At 53.4% G+C, this 21,269-nt stretch overlaps 1 protein-coding gene across 1 annotated transcript; it reads left to right on the top strand.

Annotated features, from left to right (window-relative positions):
- The first annotated feature begins 1,736 nt into the window (after positions 1 to 1,736).
- On the top strand, positions 1,737 to 19,953 carry MAP1LC3A (microtubule associated protein 1 light chain 3 alpha). Its single transcript, XM_030963524.1, has 4 exons — positions 1,737 to 1,853; positions 12,290 to 12,345; positions 18,485 to 18,591; positions 19,107 to 19,953. Exons 1-4 carry the CDS (start codon positions 1,814 to 1,816, stop codon positions 19,267 to 19,269), a joined length of 366 nt encoding a protein of 121 aa, XP_030819384.1. The 5' UTR covers positions 1,737 to 1,813; the 3' UTR covers positions 19,270 to 19,953.
- The last annotated feature ends 1,316 nt before the right edge of the window (positions 19,954 to 21,269 follow it).

Genomic DNA, 21,269 nt, shown 5'->3' with positions numbered 1-21,269 from the left:
GCCCCAGTACTGCAGTGAGATCTGCAGGGATAAAACCAGGGGCCACATCACTAAATTGGAAAGGCTTTCACATTCCTCTCATTGAAAAGAGGTTCACACTTTATAGCAAGAGTAACAAGTCTCTTTGCTGAGGATGAAGTCTGTAAGGGTCATCACTTGCCATGCCTGATTCAACATTGCTGCTTTCCCTTCAGTATTCTCTGATTAACAGAGAGATTAATATCTCTACTTGTATCTTAATTATGAAAGTGAATCTGAAGAGTTTATACTTCCTTACCAGTGTGTGCTTGTTTAACTACTGTTTGGTCAAGGAAAATCCATTATATTGGCCATGAAAGTGTTTTCTTTCTTGGGTAAACTCAACAAGGAAACAAGAATATCTTCAATTCTTGTTAATCATATATTTGTTTAAATTGGTGACACAATAATTGGAGCAGTTCTTTCAAAACTGCATCTTTCATGTATTTTTTTTTTTTTACCAAGGTTATACTTAATCCTTTAAAATTTTGTGTTCACTCCTGTTTTGTGCCAATTCACTGTAACAATGAGACGCTGCTCCAAATGAGCTCCTGTTGTGGCGTGCAGTGAGGAGGGATATTGGACCTGGTGAAACACTGACGCTCTGTTTGCAGTTGTTTTTGATTCATTTACCAGCTCCAGAAATAGCTGCCCTATTTGTAGTTGTGCTGCAGGCTTTAATATATTCAGCATAGCCATGGCTGTGAATGCAGCAGGGAGAACAAGGGGCTCGTTAGCGGGGAGATGATTGGGGTAGATGTGGGAATCACAAATGTTGGAGTATCTGTGAGAGAGTAGTTTCTGTCCAGGTTTGTTGGCTGGAATCTGTGGTCTGAGCTGTTGTGGCTTCATCCCGACACAATCCTTCCTTCTCCTCCACCCTTCTCACGACAGCCACATTTGCTGCCCAGAGCTGGCAGTGACGCTTGGGTGGTGTTTGAGTCAAGATGTGCAGAAGGTGCCACTGCAGGCCAGAGTCAGGGACACCTCTGTCCTTTGAGCACCTCTGGAAATCCCAGCCCGGGGGTACTTCTGCTGTCTTAAGCAGGGCCCTCAGGTGCTCTGCTCCATCAGAACTGGAAAAAATGCTCATGTTTGGGGCCACCTCTGAATAAACCACTATGTCCCATCGGGAAATGGGGATGCTCTGCCACAGTGTTCCTATGGCACAGCCGTCCTTGTGTCACCAGCTGCTCTCTGCCATGTTGGGGCTTATAAAAAAGAGAGGGACAGATAGTAATAGGACAAGAGGGAATGGTTTTAGACTAAAAGAGGTGAGATTTCGATTGGATTTGGGGAGGAATTCTTCCCTGTGAGGATGGCGAGGCTTGGCACAGAGTGCCCAGAGAAGCTGCGGCTGTCCCATCCTTGGGAGTGTCCAAGGCCGGCTGGGACAGGGCTTGTAGCAGCCTGGGACAGTGGAAGGTGTCCGTGCCCATGGCAGGGGTGGCACGGGCTGGGCTGTACGGCCCAAACCCGGTGGTGCCTCGGTGCTGTCCATGGCCCCCGGGGGTCGCTCGGTGCTGTCCGTGGCCCGGGGGTCGCTCGGTGCTGTCCGTGGCCCGGGGGTGGCTCGGTGCTGTCCGTGCTCCGACGGTCGCTCGGTGCTGTCCGTGGCCCCCGGGTCGCTGCGGGGCCCGTCCGGGGCGGGCTCTGGGGTCGCGGGGCTGGGCGGGGCCCCGGACGGGTCAAGCCCCGCCCCCTATGGGCGGTGCCCGGTGACGTCACCGCCGCTCCGCCGCAGCCCCAGCGCAGACGGAGGCGCCCGGTCCCGGTGCCGCCCGGTCCCGCCGCGATGCCCTCGGACCGGCCCTTCAAGCAGCGCCGCACCTTCGGTGAGCCGGGACCGGCCGGGAGCGGCCGCGCGGGAGGGAGAGAGGGAGGACGGACGGACGGACTGACGGACGTGGGGATCTGCCCTGCGCCGCCCCCGCCGTGCTGCCCTGCGGGGCGGCCCCGCCCGGGCCGGGCTCGGCCGCCGCGGGTCCCGCCGGGCGCGGCCGCGGGAGCAGCGGCGCCCGGGCCGGGGGCGGCGGTGCCGCAGCCGCCGCGCGGTGATGTCATTGTCATTCCGGGGGGGCCGCGCCCGGCCCAGCGCTGCCGTGTCCCCCGGGCCATCCCCGCCGTGTCCCCCGGGCCATCCCCGCCGTGTCCCCCGGGCCATCCCCGCCGTGTCCCCGCTGCTCCCGGGCACCGCCGTCACGGGCGCGGTGGCGGCCGCAAGGGGCCGTGCAATGCCCGGGACGAGGGGGGTGGCCGGGGATCCCTTTCGGCTGTCAGAACACAAAGACCTCCCCAAAAATCGCCTCCCTCGCTCCCCATCTCGGCGGCCTCGGGGCGGTGGTTGTTGCAGGATGCCGCACGGCCTCTGTGATGGTTGTAGAGGCTCAGTGCTCACATCCTCCCCACCCCTTTGTCAGAGGTGCGTGCTGGGGACGCTCAAGAGGTGAGGAGGTGACTGTAGAAAGTCCCAGATTTTTATCTCCAGACCCGATAGCGGAATCCGAGGAAACACCAATTGCTGTTTCCCTTGACCTTTGCCAGCTGGTGCAGGGAGAGGTGTGTGTTTCTGGCAGGTTAAATTCCTGGGGAAGGGGTAGCATTTGAGCTTTACTAGCTGTATAATGCTGCAATCAGTGTTTTCATGCTGTAAAAACCCCTCATATTATGCCAGAGACTGTCTGAACGCAGGTGAGGGCGTTTCCTATATGAGTTTTAAAATTGGAGCTTTTGCCTGCTGAAAATTGCTGATCCGGGCCCTTGCTGATCTCTTGGAAACTGTAAATATTTGGTATTTTATTGGCACAACCCTTCTGGCCTTGAATGCTTACCCAGCCCTCCCCTGCCACGGGACCAAGCCAAGGGAACATGCACAAACAAGAACCAGCCGAAGCCTGGGAGCTTGGGATCCTTGCTGGACCCTGCTGTGTTCTCCTAAGCTCTGTCTTAAACCCAGCAAAGTCCTAAATCAGCCCCTTAGTAACTACCTACTGCTAAACTGGTGAGAATCAGCTTATTATGGTTAAGAGGAGACTGGTTTGCCTTTGTGGATTGCTCAGACTTTCTTTGAGCCAGAAGGAAAAAAAAAATCTGAGGCTCAGAGCAGTTGAAAGAAAGCAGGATTAAAATAGCCCAGGAGGGACAGAGGGGGTGAGGGAGTTTGGTGCCGGCAACTGCAAGTGCTCCTTGTTTCTCTGTACTTTCCTCTGCCCTTTTGCTCTCTCAGCTGACTGGGCTGCAGAGCTGAGCCAGGAGGAGGAGGAGGCCTGGCAGCCCCTGCAGCTGCTTTGGGTCAGGGCTGGAATTACTCTGTTGGAGAAAGTAAATACGGCTTGTTTTTGTCTTTGAGTCATTACACAACAGGAGCAGGAAGCGATTGTTTACAATGCAGTTGGAGAGGACTGGTGGAAAACATCTCCAGCGATTCTGTACCCTCGGAATGGCTTGATTTTTAAGGCTTCAAAACTTTACAGAAATGGAACGGTTCCAAAAAAGCAGTGAAAAGGCAGAGTCAGGCTATGGCTGTTTACAAAAGGCACCCAGGCTCCAGTTTCATGGCAAGTGGCTGCCTAAGGTCTTGGGCTGCTGCTCCTCAGTGAAGATTCTGCTTTCCTCAATGCTTGTGTTCCCCCTTCTTGTATTTTTGGAATTTTTCTGTGAATTCATTATGTTTGTTCGTCTGCTTGGTCTTGGGTCTCTCCTGAGTAAAATTTCCTGATTTCTCTTCATCGCTGTTGAGGACTCGAGAAGGGGACTGGCTGGGAAACAGCAGGGCTTTGACCTGAGGTGTGTGGAGGGCACGGAGCAGTGACTCCTGCCCGTGCTGTCCCTGCTGGCAGGTGAGCTCTGTGGGCCGGCCCTTGGCAGCAGAACCTCCTGGCTGTGGGTGCAGGGGGTAAATGTGGCAGCACCCTCTCCATCCATGTGCTGAACCCAGCGGCTGAGGCGTGTTCAGATCTGTTGCAGGAGTCCAAAACAATTCCCAGAACAAAGCTGTGGTCTGTGTCAGAGGAACAGGCTGTCCTGGCGGTGGTGAGAGCGTGCAGCAGCCTGACGACACCGCTGCACTTCCCGAAAGGAACACGAGTCCTTGGGAGCATTGTCCCACTGCTCCCGAGCAGGGTTTGCATGGGGCTGGCAGTAGCTGCCAGCTGTGTCTTCAGTGCAGCACAAAACCAGCGTGGTGATGGACACAGGCCTGGATCCCGGGCTGGCCGGGTGATCCAGAGCACCTTGGTCCCGTGTCCAGCAGGAACAGAGGCTGGAACGCACCTACGTGTGTCTGCTGGCTCAGCTGGAGCTCCTGGCTTGGGGACAAACACAGAGGTTTGACCTCAGCCTCTATGGACAGAGTGTTCCCATCCCAGGTTCCATCTTCTGGGAGATCTGCCCTTGGCTGTGGGGAGCCACCCCTCTTCAGAGGAAAGGCAGGGGTGGGTGTGGAGCAAATTCCCTCTTGGCTCTGGGGAAAGGAGTCCCTGGGGACTCACCCAGTGCCTGTACCCACTGAGAGACCAGCAGTGCCTGAGTTGTCTGCCTCACACATCATCCTGGGCTTATCACAACAGTTCTGCTCGTTGGGGTCTTGGAAAAACATCTGGATATTGATGTGAGGTCGGTCTGTGGGCCCTCACTGGCCCTTGGCTGGTCCTTGGGTGTCTGTGCTCTGGCAGTTGTGCTCTGAGAGCTGGGATTCCTTGAGAGGAGGATGCTGCTCCAAGCTGCTGCTTAGCTGCCTGTGTCTTAGATTAATTACTGAGGACATTCTGTGACTTGATTGGATGTGGGGGTAATTATCAGCGTTGAAGAACTGAACACGCTTCCAGAACAAAAGCCAAACTGACATGTAGACCACAAATTTTGATTTTTTTTTTTATTATTATTCTTTAATATAACACAAGGTCCTGACTGGCAGCCAGGAATAATAAAATCTGTGTGTTTTGTTCATTATGTTTTTTTTCACTATAAAAGCTTCAGATCTTCCTTTGAGCCAGAAGGGTGGAGACTGGTGAATGCAGGGGCTGTCAGGGTGGTAGGCCCTTGCCACTTCTGCCATTGAGTAGCCATGGGTAAGTCATGTCCCTTGGCTTTGGTGTTCCTTCTGTGGTCAGTCCCAGCAGGGATCACAGCCAGGAGAGTCACCTGGGAGGTCTCACAGTGTGTCACAGTGTGTCACCTGCTCCAGCGACATTCTGTGCTTGACTGGCAGTGTGTAAACACCAGCAGCTCTGTCATGCTGTTGTTTGCTGCCTTTTGTCCTCAGAAGGTGCTTTAAGGCTGTGAGAGAAAATGCAGGAATGAATTCAAGACTCTGGTGTCTGGCATGTGTCCCCAGAGCAGCTGTGCATGTCCAGGCCTGTCTGTGCACAAACAGCAGGGAACTGTGCTGGGCAAAGGCTCTTGGTGTGTGCAGGTGCACAGGGGGCTGCACCAAAATACAATCTTGCCAGCAGTGCCAGTGCTTTCTTTGAGCAGTTTGAAGTGTCCTGAGTAGCCCTGAGAAATCTGAGAGTGTTCCTGCTGTCATGGAGATGGATGGGGATGGATGGGAAGGTTGTCCAGGTGGAAGGTCACGCAGCAGGCAGAGGGAAACCCTGGCACAGCCTGCCGAGGGTACAGAGGGAACTTGCTGTTCCTTTACCAAGGATAGTGAAACTGTGATCAAATGTTGAGCAAAAAAGCAGTTCCTTATCTGAAACTGTGATGTAAATCCTCTGTTTGCCATCCTGACGTGACACAGAAGGTGCTGCCCATTTCCTCCTCATGCTCAGAGGGTGCAGTGAGTTTTAAGCTGTTTGGATGATTGGAGGTCCAGTGCTCATCCTACACGGCCCATGGCAGGGGTGGGTCACAGAATCCCAGAATGGTTTTGTTTGGAAGGGGCCTTAAAGTCCATCCCATTCCCCCCATCCAGCCTGGCCTTGGGCACTGCCAGGGATCCAGGGGCAGCCACAGCTGCTCTGGGCACCCTGTGCCAGGGCCTGCCCACCCTCACAGGGAAGAATTCCTTCCCAATATCCCATCTAACCCTGCTCTCTGTCAGTTTAATGCCATTCTGCCTTGTCCTGTCACTCCAGTGGTACTGTACAACCAGAGGACAAGTGTCTTGACATGTATTTAGAGTTCACAGTTGTGGTGTGGCTCTGCTTGATCACGAGCTGAGCCCTTATCATGTTTTTGCCAGATGCAATTGCTCGTTCCTGGAGCCAGGCTCAAAATCATACTCCTGTTACACTTTTAAATGCTAAGAAAAATGAAGTTGTTTCCTCTTTGTGTCTTAAAATCCATTTTCAAGCTCTGCTCTGGAGCCAGGAAGATTGGGAATTTGTGCAAATGAATGCTGAGATGCTTCTGCAGTGACAGGGGCCCAAGAACCTGGCACTCCAAAATCCTCCCAGAGGCTGCACATCTCGTACTGCAGCTGTAGTGATGGGATGGAGAGTCATGAAGACAGAGCATCTACTGCTCCATGTTTATGCTGGTAATAACTTCCAGGGACAGTGGAGCTTTAGGCTCCACCTATTCTGTGATGCAGAGATAAGTGTTTATCAGTTCAAGGCATTTAAGTTCAGGGCAGTGTAGGTTTGGTCCTGAGTCATTTCTTCTGTCTGGAGCACCCAGCTTTGCAGACAGACAAATAAAATAAACCTGACAGTCAGAATCACTGTCAGGTCTCTGCAGTGCTGCTGTCCTGTGTAGCCTGGGACAAACACCCTCTGGGTGCTGAGGACACCTGCCCTGGGCACCACCTCCTTCCTTCCTTCCTGGATGTGGGAATCTCCTCTCACTCCTCCCGCCGCACCACTGGCCTGAGAAGGAGCACTGGGCAAGGACAGGTCAGGTCAGGTGCTGGGTGAGCCATACACACTCACAATTTGGGTGTTTCCTGGTGGTTAGAGGTGTCTGGCCTTAGGGTGGTGTGATATTACAGAAATAGTCATTGATGTTCATCTGGAATGACCTGCATAACTGGCCTGTGTCTCCAGCACTTGCCAGCTCATCCCACACACATCCTGATTTCAAACCATCCAATTCCTCCTCTCCTGGCAGAAAACCTCTTGGAGAGAAGGTCCATGCTCTAGCAGCACTCTGCCCTGGGACTGACCACAGCAGCTTCTTGAAGAAACATGTTCGTTTTTGCATCTGCTTCAAATTGTAGGCAGATCCCTCTCCGGGCTGGCTGGCAGGGTGTTGTGTGGATGGCAGGGAGAAGCCACAGGGCCAGCAGCCTGCTGGAGGTGCCCGGGATGTCTGTACACTCCAGAGCTGTGGGACTCGGGGAGAGGCAGCAGCTCCTGGCTGCATTTCTGCTCTCTGCACACAGCCCTGCCCAGCTCAGCAGCTGTCGATCTGCACACTAATGACGTTTCCAGGTGATATTTGCTCTTAGTGGTGTTTTCCTGACAGCATTCCTGCTGGTCACAGGCAGCAGGGCCTCTCCCTGTCGTCCATCTGCTGCCTTGGGGCAGCACCAGTGCCTGAGCACTGCTTGTCCAGAATCTCCTGGAAAATGGTGCCCCTTATGCAACAGCGCTGTTGGAGGACTTGCCATGTGTTTTCCTTCTGTCCCACCATCTGTATCTTTTGTCTGCTGAGGCTCTTTTGCATCCAGGACTGTCCTTTCATCCCGTGCCTGCACAGCACCCAGCACAGCAGGGACCTGGCTCCCATGGCCAGAGCTCCTGGGCACAGCTGATAAAAAAGGTGAATGTTTGCAAAGTGTGCCTCAAAATTTTCCACTGTTCTCCTCAAGTGCCGTAATGACCTCACCCTGCATTGCCATGGGATACACTGTGTGCTCGCATCTTTTGGAGCACAGCTTGGTCAGGACCTCAGTCAAGCAAACAGCCAAGATTCTGGTGTTTTGGGCAATTTGCAAGCTTTGCTGTTGGTACTTAACAGTTGAAACAGCACTCGGAGGAGAAATAGGCAATTTCCCGGCATATGTAATGCTACAAAAATACTCCTAGCTTTCAACAGGCTCTAGCAGAGAAGTTTCCCTGGGAAAAACCAATAAAATTGTGTGGTTTTTATTGTGCTGCCATCTTGAGATCTGCCATCCTGGCACTGGGGAGAAGGCTGGCTTCCCTCACGGCAGAGATGTGGTGCCCACAGCTGGAGCAGCGATGGATGGGGCTGTTCCCTCTCGTGCAGGTCAGTGGGAGCAGGAGGAGCCTGGAGCCCTGAGCTGCTGCACCCAGGGCTGGTTCTGCTGCCCTGGCAGCCAGGAGGGACCAGAGGAGGAGAACATGGATGGGGACGGGGCTGTGTAAACAGCTCTGGTTTGCTCTGCACATTGGCTATGGTTTAACTGTGGCCAGGTGCTGCAGGCATGGGGAAAGTCTCAACTTCAGCACAGCTTGGGAGAGCTGCAGGAGGAGAACAAAGCTTACAAGATCAGGTCTGTTGTGTGTGAATGTGAGAGTGCCAACACTGCAGGTGCTGAGGTGGGGGGATCCTGCCTGTCCTCAGCACTGTGGGGGCTCTGGTGCTGGGCTGGCACCTCCAGCCAGGTTTCTCTAAATGCCCTTTAACCATTTCCTCTGTATTCCTGTGACTTAGATTGCACTGCATAGACACTGAATTAAGGCTGGTATTTATAGCTGCTCCTGCTGTGTGATGTTGGTGCTTCCATGAGTCACAGGCTCAACCTCTGGCTCCCACCCCAGGCTCAGGAGGGTGGGGGTGACCATCACTATCTCTTGCTGGAGATCCCTTGGGCCTCAACTCCTGTGTGCACGGGACTCACCCAGGGATTGATGCAGCTTTTCCTGATTGCCAAGCCTGCTTCCTTGGCTTTCCTAGGCTCGGATGGGACAGTGTGCTCTTTAGCAGTGCTTCAGGTGTCCTGGACACTTGTGCCTGTAGATTCAGGAACCTGAGCACCTTAGGTGGGATTGCTCCCAACTGCCTTCCCAAATGGAGTTTCTGAAGTGAGCAAGTCCAGAGGAAGAAGTGCAGTGCTTGAGGTGTTTGTAGTTGCAATCCATGGACCTGCTGGAGGGATCCAGCAGCCCCTGGAGTAAAGCAGCACCTGCTGCCATTGCCCTGTGTCACCACAGGGTCCCCTGAGGTCAGGAAGGCTGTGAATGCCCTGGGCCTGCTGGCCAAAGGGAGCAGCTCCTGGGCATGTGGCAGGTTTTAAAGGGTGGGACAGGGGAGCTGCCACTGTGGCCCAGCAGACTTGAGCGTAGCTGAGAGCTCTGTCACTGGTGTCTTGTGCCCTTATTCCTCCTGAGCACGGAGTCAGCAAGAGCTGGAAGGATCTTTCTGCAGCAGCACCCTCTGCCCAGGGCACCCCATCTGCTCCCCGTGGGGACAGAGGACTGTGGTCCCAGGGGTGGGATCCTGAGGCACTGATGTGCAGCTGGAGTGATGATGGACCCTCTTCCTCTCTGTGTGGCATCTTTTTCAGTGTAATGGGCAGGAGGCACCTCTGTTCCCAGTGTGTAAATGGAGGTGGTGATGGCTTCTGTCATCTTGTGCTGTAGCTGGTGATGCCTCCAGGGAGCAGGGAGGGCGTCTGGCATGTGGCTGCCCTTTGGCACATGCAGCCTGGGCTAGCTGGATGCTCCAAGATTACCTTCATTTACAAGCCATGATAACATGCCTTCAACAAATTCCTTCTCTGACCCTTCTCACAATTACCTGCATTGTTGGGGCTTCCTGTGCAAACAGTCCTGTGACCTTGCAGGGCAGCACGTGGTGCTTAGGAAGCTCATGCACATGATAGCATGGAGAGAGAAGCAGGTTAGGGTGACACTGAAGCCATGATGACTGGCCAGACTGAGGACACAGCTCTGCAGGCTCTGTTAACACCCAGAAGTCTGAGCTGGCTGCAGTCAAGCTGCTGCAATTTCCCTGGTGATCAGTGTTGTCCAGTTGAGCTCTGGATCTCTGGATCTGCAGCCTTTTGGATGCTCCATCCTGGACACAAGTGAGCATGTGGGACTGGGCTCTGTGGGAGGGGGCAGCTGGGTGCTGCTGGCACCGTGTCCTTCAGCACTGCCAGGGAGGTGTCTCTGTGCCAGTGTCACGTGTGCTGCTGATGTCTCTGTCACTCCCCGGCTGCTTGGTACCTCAGGGGAAAATTGTCTGTATCACAAGGATGACTCTGGATCCCCGGAGCACTGGATTGGATGAAAAGGAAACATGAGAAGCTGCATCTTCAGTCATAAAACCCAAAACAAATATGCCTGAATTTTTCATGAAATCCAAATAATCTTGATCTGTGTTGCTTGCCTATGGACTCCTACAGAACAAAAGATCTAACAGTTCCTAGCAGAGTGATATTTTCCTCTCAGAGGAGGCAGAAATGGTGCTCAAAACTTTCTATGATCTGGTGATTTTGTAGTCTTGTGGCTTTTCAAGAAACTCCAGTTTCTTCCCAAGGTCATATCTAGCCAAATTCAACATATAAGCAATAAAGTTTTATTGAGTGCTCAGAGGAGAAATTACCAATGTTTCTGAGGAGAAAACACTCATGCATTTAGCCAGCTCTCCATTCTCCCAGTGGGCCATGGGGAGCTGGGGCTGTGTGAGCTGCTGAGGGGAGCTGGGCTGGGGCTGGTGCTGTGCTGGGTGTGGCAGGATGGTCCTGTGACAGATCCTGCAATACCCAGATCTCCTTCCTAGGCAGTCTCGGGGCCGGCTGTTTGTTCTCTGCCATGAGGTGAGTTGGATGGTCCAGGGAACGGCCCCAGGCTCTGAAGAATGAGACTGGACTCTCTGGAGTTCGATCTTCGGATTGTTTATTGTATCTTATCTATAAAATTTTCTCCCTGCCGGACAGAGGTCTGACCAGCAAGGCAGCCACGACGCTCTCCAACTGCTCCCGAGGCTGCATCGTTTTTTATACTACAAATTACGTATATCATATTTACTTTTATTTTCCAATACCTATCACCTATGTTAGACAGTGCACTTCTACTCTAAACCAATCCCCAAGTGCCAACATCACAGCAGAAGATGAAGAACAAGAAGAAAGAAGAAGGACGAGACACGCCCTGTTCCCTCCATCTTGTCCCCATTACCCTTATACCAAAAATTTTAAAACTCCTATTTTCACCCTGTGTGCACCCTGTAAATACATCCATTAAACCTGTGTGACCTTCCAGCCCTCATACCAAGCTGGCAATTCATTTACAGGATCAAAGTCCAGCCACCAAGTGTTCCGGGCATCATGCCAAGATCTCCGAGCCCCCCGATGGGGTCTCGGCTCTCGACGTGGCCTTGGGAGGCTCCTCACATCCGAAGTGATGTGCTGAGTTCCCACAGGCAGTGCTTACTCACTGACCCTCGCCCCCTGGCTTGGTTTCTGGGCATTTCAGATGCAGGCTGTGAAGCAATTCCCAGAGCAGTGGCAGTGCCAGGAGCAGGGCAGGTCTGTGCTGTCCCAGGAAGAGCAGGCACAGAGAGCATACCCTGGTACTGCTTCTTCTCTGCTCTCTGCTGCTCTGGGTTGTGGAAAGAGGAGAGCCCTCTGGTAAAGCAGTGAGGGGTGTGGGAATTCTCCTGTCAACTGGAAGAGTGCACAAGCTTTGCTGCCTGTTGTGTGTGTCAATAAACTCTGCAGGAAAATGGAATAGAAATAGAAAGTGTGAGAACAACTGCAGGAAAAGTGTTTCTGCCTGTGGGTCATCTCCTTGCTTAAGGTTTTCTTCCTGCCTCCAGGCCTGGAAATGTCAGGCCAAGAGCTGTTGTAGCTGCTCCACAGATCTGTGCTAGGGCAGGAGTCCTCCTTGGCTTGGTGCAGCTCTTGTGGAGCCAGGCTCTGTGCCAGAGAGTGCTTGGAAGTGAGCAACAGGCAGGAGGAGATGGCTAAAACCCAGCCCCAGCTGGAGAACTGTCTCCCTGGGGGAAGCATCCAGGAGACACAAGGAGCCTGAACTTGCAGAGCACAGCCCCCAAAGCTGTGCTGCTGCTGCACCCACTGCCAGCAGCTGCATGGGCTTACGGTGGATTTCAGTTAATTTTGTTAGCTTTATGGTCTCCTTTCACTCTCCTGATTCCAGGTGTGCTGCCCAGCTTTAGCAGGCAGTGTCGCAGCCTGGGGGTGGCTGGGGCAATAGAAGCCCATGAAGGGTTGGTCACTGGAGCTGACACCTGGCACGCCATGCTCAGAAAAGGCCTGGGGAGCAGATTGTGCATTCCTTGGGAACTGTCCCTCTCTCTGGCTGAGGCTGTGGCTTGCAGGGTGGGTCCCTCAGTTCTGCCTGCCCTACCACACACAGCTGTTTCTAACTTGATTTCTTCACTTCTTTCCCTCCAGCGGATCGTTGTAAAGAAGTGCAGCAGATCCGAGAGCAGCATCCAAACAAGATCCCAGTAAGTGTACTGTTCTCACTCTTATCTCAGGCTTTGTTCTCAGGACCCCTCTGTGCTCCTGGGTGGCCTCCATGGAGCTTGCAAAGCTTTGCTCCCTGGAATCAACACGGGATGGTCCCATGAGCCTCCAGTGCCTCTTGTGTGCCAGCTGCCCAACAGCAGCCGTGCTCTCTGCAGTGCAAAGCACAGCTCCAAAGCTCCTTGCTGCCCTGGAGGCAGGGGACTGATTTCATCTCAAATCTATTTCCAAGTGAGTGCAGTAGGAGAAAACTCCGAAATGGCTTTTGTTTTGGCTGTAGTAGCTACCTGATTTGTCCTGGATAACGTGGTAAGGATTTCTCTGCGCAGAGAAAGGTGTATGGGCTGATCTTCACTGCACTGAAAGCACAGAGTCTCTTTTAGGATCATTCAGACCCATTCTGTGCTGTCCCAGCACCTGTGGTTGACAGGCACAGGTGAGACACGGAGCCAGTTCTTCCTGCCCATGTCACACCTGATATGCTGAGTTGCTCTTTGGCTGTGAGTCTGCTTTTGAGTTCCTAGCTGAGTATCTGCTTCTCTTCCTGAGAAGATGGAGAACTTAGAGGAACATCCTGTTCCTAGACGTGTCCAACACCAGGTTGGACAGGGCTTGGAGCAGCCTGGTCTAGTGGCAGGTGTCCCTGCTCACCTTTAAGGTCCCTTCCAACCCAAACCATTCCATGATTCAATGAAATTATGTACCTGGGGCTTGCTCAGCTTACTATTTGCTGTATCACAGCATCTGTGACCAAAAAGACAGGATTCCTAGCTCAGCTCCCTCTCAGTGCTGGATGAACATCAACCTTGTCTTAAAATTGTAGACTATCAAGACTGAATGTCTCAAACTGCTCTTGGCCCATCTCAGTCCACTTCTGCCTCGCTCTTGTTTTGTTTTTAGCACAGTGTTTTCTAGCCAGAAGAATTCTTTCTTCTCCTCTCCTCCCACCAGCACTGTGGTGTTGATGTGATGTTCACGTGTTTCCAGCTCAGCAGGGCAGGGCTGCCCCTCGCAGCACCCTGGGCCAGTGCTCCAGGTCATCAGCACATTGACTGACCTCAGCTTTTAACGTGGTTTTAGTGGCATTAGACTGGCTCTGCATTTCTCCAGAGCTGTGGGAGAGCTAACTGCAGTGCATTCAGGCTCTGGCTGTAAGGCCAGGCTAGAAATAAGTTGTACATAAAATGCACACATGTGCATGTATCAGGTGCCTGCATACAAATGTGTGTTGCGTGGGGAATGGACAGAAGGAGCCAGAGCTGAGCATCCACAGGCAGAGTTCTGTGGCATTAAGAGACATGGTGGGAGAGCTCCCATGGCCGGAGGGCTCTTTGTGTTGGGGTCAACACCAGAATGCAAGTTTTGCTGGAGGGGTAAAAGAATCAGGTGGTGAGAAGGGTCATGAAGGCCTGTGGGGCCCATCTGTGTTTGTGTCACTGCTGTCTCTAAGCGCCTGGTCCCTTCAGAGCCCAACACCAGCTTGGTGCTGTGTGTCTCCTCTCCCAGGGCAGGTTTCAGGGCAGTGATCAGAGCCTGGTGCAGCAGGGTGGTGTGGGCACTGCCATGGTCCAAGCACTGCAGCCTCCTCAGCTGTGGGAAGGTCTTGGTCATCCGTGACAGACAGGAGCTGTGTTTTCCAAGTGCTTGGCTTCCCTGGAGAAGCACTTGGAATCAGCAGAGGGGTTTGAGCCCCCAGCCCAGGGGAGTGAGGGAGATCCAAGGTCACACCCTTACTGCTGACAGAAGCCACAGCAAAGCTGTGCAGCACCTGCTGCCCTCCTGCATCTCCAGTTTCCAGCCAGAGTCCTTGGGCAAGTCCCTTTGGCTTTGAGAGGGGGCCAGGAGGATTTGAGAGGGCATGGCCTGGCTGTGTGCCCAGGGAAGAGCTCATCTCTCCTGTTTGCATGAGTGAACTTGCAGGGAAAGCTGAGGAAGGGACTGACGTGGAGTTCTTTGCTTCTGTTTCACGGAAGGCACATCCCAGGCTGCCCCCCTGGCACGTGCAGCAAGGACAGGAGCAGCCAGGCCCCCTGTCCATGCCAGGGGCTCCTGGGCTGTCTCTGCAGTGCCCAGAGCTGCCTGCTCTGGCAGGAGCTGCTGACCACAGGCACACCTGCAGGGAAGGTGAGATGGTTGTGTTGGCAGCAGGGGCTGCTCACGCTCAGCTCTGCTGGGAAGAAATCTCCAGCTGCTCTCGCAGGGCAGTTCCTCCTTGGACAGTCAGAGCAAGCAGAGAACTTCAGCCTTTTCACTGGGACCCCCATCCACAGCCACAATATGTTTTCAAAATCATCTTCTGTCCTGTTAGAGGACAGGGAGCCTGTGTCCCCCGCACTGTCCCTGCCTGCTCTCAGCCCCAGGGACCTTTCTGGACATGGTTGAACCCTCAGAGAGTCTGAAATTGCTGGGGAGCAGCTGGTGCTGGACAGCAATGGGAGCAAACCCCTTCCCAAAGCCCTGCAATTGTAAATTCAGGCCGGCCTGGTGAGTCAGGGGGTGAGGGCAGGGAGGGCTGAGGCGGTGTTTGGGATCTCTTGGGCTCATCTGGGCACCCCCAGAGGAGCATGGAGAGACAGTGGCAGCTGGGAGATCCCACATAATGCCCTGCCCTGGCACAGGGGTGGATGGAAACCCAAATTATGGACTCAGAGGAAGGGACAACCTTCTCTGGGCTCCTGGGAGCACTCTTCTGGGGAGCTGCAGATCCAGTGTCCAGCACTGACATGACTCTGGATGGATCAACACCAGAGCACCTTTTTGAGTGAGGGCTGCTGTGTCTGCTGCCACTAAAGCACCTGCACCCTGCTCTGCCTGAGGGGGACAGGGTGAGGCTGGTGCAGGCAGTGCTCGTGTGAGGTCTGTGTGTGTCTGTGTCAGTGTGTGCCTGGCTGTGGATGTCAGGGAGGTGTTGCATACACACGTTTGAGCCTCTGTGCCTGTTGGGAATACATTCCCAGCCTCACTCCTGGTTGGACCTTGCCTCTGTTGACCACCACATGTGGCCATATTCCCTACCAGACTCCCTGTCCATCTCTCCAGACAAAGGCTGTATTCATAAACACTGTCCAAGCTCCTTTGCAGCAGGACCAGGACTTCAGGCTCTGCCCTGTTTCCCCTCCCCACCTGTGCCCTCTCATGATTTCTGCAGAGATCTGTGGTGGTTCCCTCTGCAAGAGCAGGTGTCCCTTGCTGAGGAAGCCCTGGCTCAAGGCAGCAGCTTGGAAGAGGATATGGGCTGGGAGGTGGCTGTGCACACCCTCTCTGGGGCCACAGGGATGTAACTTTAGCATCTGATCATGCTTTTCCCTCCAGGGCTAGACAAGAACGTTTTGTCCATTGGCCACCTGTTCTCATAGCTGGGTTACCCAAATAGCAGCTCATGTTCTGGGAACAGAAACTCTTGGAGTTGTTCTACATGAGAGGCTCTGTGTCTGCTCAGGGCACAAGGCAGCTGCTGCTCCAAGAGCCAGGACAGCCGCTGCATCCCGTTCTTGGATTAATCTAAAGGTGGTTCCTCTTGGGATGGAACTGGCTGGTAATGAGAGACACCGGCCTCTGGTCCTGCTCCTGTGAGAGCTGAGGCATCATCCAGGTGTGCAGGGCCCTCTCTGCAGGTGAAGGTGGATGCACAAACAGCTGCTGTGTAGCTGCTTCTCCGTGCAAACCAAAAAGCTGAGGGGCCACTGCTGCCTATGTGTTTCCCAGCAGCATCCCTGTCTGTGGTGTTGGGAGTGCTCAGCCCCTCAGGACTCCTCTCCCCACAGCCAAAGCACTCACCTGTCCTTGCAAGATTCAGGTTAAATGCTGTAGGATGGTTCTGCTCATCTTGTCCTCCCTGTGCCCTCCTTGGAGGGATGGAGGGCTGTTAACAGCTTGGTGGGGGATGTCCCAATGCATGATTTAGTTGCAGGAAGTGGTTCTTTAATCAGGTACTCCTTTGCCCACGAGGGCTGCCTGGTTGTTCACATGCTGCTAGCCTGGGTGTTGGGCTCCCCTTGGGTGAGATTTGTCCAGGGTGTGTGGGAACCCAGGACATCCCTCTGGCTGTCCAGGACCCCTGCCAGGGGGCTCAGAAGCCCTGGCACAGAGCCCAAAACACCTGTGGGTTTGATTATGACCCGTGGAGCAAATTACCAACCTTAGATGAAGATCTGCAAGCCATGGCAGTTTAAGAATAATAGTGAAGTTATCACAGAGTGAAAAAGTAGATTTTGGGGTTTCTGGAATGGGGGTTCAGAAGGCAAGATGGAGGGAACTGGGTGTGTCCAGTCTTTCTCCTTCTTCTTCTTGGCCTCCATCTTCTGCTGTGATGTTGGCACTTACAGATTGGTTTAGAGTAGAAGCTCACTGTATAACATAGGTGATAGGTGTTGGGAAGTAATTGTAAACATTGTACACGTAGTTTTTAGTATAAAGACATAACACAGCCCTGGGGGCAGGCAGAGTGCCTGGAACTGTCCTGCTGGATGGACCTCGGCAGGGCAGGAGAAAATTTTTTATAGATAAGATACAATAAACAACCTTGAGACCGAGAAATGAAGAGTTCTGACTCCTTCTTCAAGCGCTGGGCTGGGAAAAGAGACTTTCCAACTTTTCTCGGGGTCACTCTGAGCAGCGAGAGACCCCAACAAGGGTGGGCTCTGCAGAGGCTGTTTTGGTGCAGAGCCCCCAGCAAGGCACCTCAGCCCCCTCTCTGGTTAGTGCCTGCAGCCCGGCCCTGTCAGAGCAGCCTGGGGGGCTCCTCAGCCATCCCCAGCTCCCCGGGGACTCCGCACTGTTCCAGCCGGGGTGTCTGATCCACCTCTGGGGGAGCCTGGCACGAGTTCCACTGCTGCTGCTGCTGCAGAGGCTGAGGTGCCAACAAGGGATCAGAGGGAAGGGAAATCCGTGTTCCCAGAGGCTCCCTGGTCCTTCTGGCTCCGCAGAGCCATCTCCTGGGGATCCTCCTCTCTGCACCCTGCTCCGTCCCTCTGCTGCCAAAAGCCATTTGCAGTTCTTGAGTGTTTTTGGAAAGGACCTGGGAAAATAAATTCTGGCAACTCCTTGCCTTATAGTGAAAAATACTGTTCAGTCTCAGGTGGGAGAGGATAATGGGCTGATGAATATCCAAGAGTCTCTCTGTGAGGAAACCAGCAGGTTGCTGGAGAGATGTGAGAGAGAATCACTGCAATGGGAATATACTAAGCTGTACATTCTTCACTTATTTTCATTTTTCTTAGAAGTACATTCCCTATTTTAACTTCCTGCCACTTTGTTTCTCAGAGTACAAAGGTACCTTTCCAGGCTGGTTTGGAACAGCAATTGTAGCTGTCAGCAAACAGCTTCACAGAAGAAAATCATTAACTATAATAGCAGGAAAATGGATCAGAAATCATCATTCAGCCATTTCAGAATGTAGGGATGGTTAGAACTTTTCCAAGCAAGATGTCTGGCAGAGAGGAGGATGGGCTGGGTTGTCCCCATGGTGACACCATGCAGGAGTGCCTGGGAAGCTCAGTGCACAGCTGGGGTGGCCCTGGTTTCTGATCCTTCTCAGAGTCTGTCTGGCTGTTCACATGAGTGGGACTGGTGAGATCCAAACACCCCCTTCCTGAGGGAATGCCTGAGTGGCATCACTGGGACTTGTGAAAACTGCTTGCTTGGGAATATCCACAGCTGTTCCTGAGCAGGCAGAGGGATGCTGAATGGCAGCAGGAAGGAAACTGCATCATGAGCTGTCTGTACCTCAAGCCAGCCAAACCTGTGGGTTTGGTCAGTCAGAAAGTGATATTAAAACACTTCATTCCTCTTCAGATGTCCTGCATGCCAGAGGACAAGAATCTGTATCAGTCCAGTGGTGCCCACTGTTTCCCAGCCAGGCAGAGCACTTGGTGCTTTAGTTCATTGTTCTGGCCACTGTTCACTGCCTGGCTCAGGCTCAGGTGATGGATGAAGAGCCATCTGCAGCCAGCCTGGTGCTCACTGCTCATTCCTTTTTTTGTTTTGTTTCCTGTGAGGGTGAAGCAAAGTGAGGCTGTACCTCAGCTTTTCTACCCATGCTAGTTGGATTTGTATCTGACCTTGGGACCAGCGTGTGGGGCACTATGAACATGACTAATCCTGCCCTTGACTCTTCCCCAGGTCATCATTGAACGCTACAAAGGGGAGAAACAGCTGCCAGTGCTGGATAAGACCAAGTTCCTTGTCCCAGACCATGTCAACATGAGTGAATTGGTCAAAATAATCCGGTGAGTGGGGTGGTCTCAGCTGGCATGTTGAGAGCCTGTCCTCACCCACAGGCCACTCACTGCAGGGTGCTGGGGTGAGGCAGAGGCAGCTGCTGAGGGCAGGGATGGGGACGTGGCAGCCCCAGCATCCTTGGGTGTGGTACAGGCTGTTGTGGGGGGCAGGGGAGGGCAGGTCCTGAGCACCTTGTGAAGGGCTGGGGTCTCTCCCTCAAGGGGACACTCATGAGCAATGAAGGGGTCCCATCCCCTCTTTTTATTCTTCAGCTCAGAGGGAAGAGGCCCCTCTGCTTTGGCCTTGCCGGTAGCCCTTGGAGCAGAATCCTGGCTCAGGAGGCCTTGGAGCCTTGGGCAGCTCAGCTGGACTCATGGATGCCGTGTCCTGGGTGGTGGGAGCAGGTCCTGAGGAGGCCCTGGCTGTGCCGGCCTGGCCCCAAGGGAACAGCATTGCTGGGGAGGAGGAGCTGGCAGTGAGGGCACCCACCCTGACCCAGCCCCTCCTGCCCTTGCCCCCACAGGCGCCGCTTGCAGCTGAACCCCACCCAGGCCTTCTTCCTGCTGGTGAACCAGCACAGCATGGTCAGCGTGTCCACCCCCATCTCGGAGATCTACGAGCAGGAGAAGGACGAGGATGGCTTCCTCTACATGGTCTATGCTTCCCAGGAGACATTTGGCTTCTGAGGGCTGCTGAGAGTTGGCATGTGGAGACAGATGAACTGTGGCACAGAGGCCCCTGGCCTCGGAGGACAACACAGCCAGAGGCTCACGAGAGGGGGGCTGTGCTGACCCTCTCCTCTCCCTCCCTCCCTCCCTCCCTCCCTCCCTGTCACCAAAGCGGCTCGTGGCGCGTGTTGGACTCGCACACCCCTCCCCCTGTGTAGGTCAGTCCCGCTCCCCCAGGCGCCCGCCCAGGTGTGTGACACCCCCAGCCAGCCCTGCAGACCCTGCTGGGGCCTGTCCCTCTGTCCCCGTGTCCCTCTGTCCCCGCGCTGCTCTCGCTGTGCTGTGTGTGCTCTGCTGCTGCCAGACCCGCTGGGCCGCTGTCACCCAGCACAGGGAGAGGCACCTCTCCCCAGGCACTCACAAAGGGCAGGAGGTCTGCAGAAGCAGCTAACAGATGTTACCATTGCTCCCAGTTTTAATTGATTTTAATTACACCCATATCAGATTCTTGGTGCTACTGAGTAGATGTAGGCGTCTCTATAGGACTGTGGATAATGTATATCCTTTAGATTTATTTTATTGGTTTGTTTGTTTGGGTTTGTTTGTTTGTTTGTTTTTTAGGGATAGATTGGAATGGGGAGAGGGGGAAACTTTCCTGTATTCTGTAGGTAAATAAATCAGGCTTCATTGCACTTTAAAGCATAGTAGATGTCAGAGTGGAATTTTCTTTTAATTTATACAGGTTTGCCATCTATAGTGCTGCTCCTCTGTTGACAGTTGTACCTAGATTATCTTGTTTCTTTTTTTTTCTAATAAAATTGATTTCCCTTCTCTGTCTCCCCATTGCATGCAATTTTTCACTCTCACTGTGTCAAGGAGTTCACTGAAGGAATGTACTGATTTATATTTGCTATGTTCCTGTCCCTGTTTCTCATGTATTATACCAAAAAATGTATATGATAAAATCCCCCCCAGTTTAATCTATACAAAGGTATATATATATATATATATATATAAATATATATATAAAATAAACATAAATTCAAGTTGTGTCTTGTAGGAATGTTCTGTTCCCATCTCATTTGTCTGTGTTAATGTCTCTGGTACATCAAATGTGATATGTGTTCCCCATGTTCACTGGTGTGTGTGTGTACCTGCCCAGGCTTCTGAGCTGGTTAAAAGAGCAGCTGGTTGGGATGAGGGGCTGGGACAAAGGGGGAAGATTGGTTTAGAGAACAGAGCACTGGATAGTGACAGGAAACATGGTTGTCCTTGCCCTACCTGTGTAGAGTCTCTTGTCCTTTGATTAAACTTCCTCATCTGGGAACAAAAACTTGAGGTGGAGGCATTTGTAAAGTTTGTTTTTAAGGGAAGCTTTGAGCAGTGCAGGAGATCATGGCTTATCCTGAGCCCTCCATCAGACTTTTCTCCAGCCAAAGGCAGGGCTGATGGACCTTGGGCTGGTCAGTGTCTCCCTGCTCCTCAGCTCACTCTTCTTCCTTTGCACCGCCCAGCAGAAAAGAGTTTGGGCACTGAAAAAATGTAGGGCTTGTCTGAGTTGCAGCTCACTGTGCTGTTCCTGTCCTACCCCTGCAGGGAATCCTCTACCCAGGAAAGGAGCTGGTGTGAGGGACAGGTCCAACAGAGCGCTGCAGGAAGATGCTGGAAGCCAGCTGGAGCACAGCTCCCAGCAGAGTAGGTGAGAACAGCTGCCCTGCTGGTCCTGGCAGCTGGAGCAGCTGTGGATGTTGCCCCTTGCACCAGCCTCATGATATTTAAACTCCAGTCCCTGGGAGGGTCCTCTCCCATTCAGCTCCCTGCAGGATGGGTGCTGCAGCTGATGGGGCCTCAGACCAGCGGCCCCAGGTCAGCCCCTGGGAGGTGCTAAGGGAGATGCAGATGTGCTCCAGCAGCCCCACATCTGTCCTGGGCTGGGCCCCAGGGCTGCAGGCAGCTCTGCAGGTGGGGTCTCCCCTCGGTGGGGCAGAATCCCCCCCCACTCCTGCTGCCCACACTGT

Source organism: Camarhynchus parvulus, chromosome 20 (assembly GCF_901933205.1).
Source record: "Camarhynchus parvulus chromosome 20, STF_HiC, whole genome shotgun sequence".
Classification (NCBI taxonomy): domain Eukaryota; kingdom Metazoa; phylum Chordata; class Aves; order Passeriformes; family Thraupidae; genus Camarhynchus; species Camarhynchus parvulus.
The sequence above is the reverse complement of the archived record's forward strand: the minus strand, read 5'-3'. Positions and strand labels throughout refer to the sequence as shown.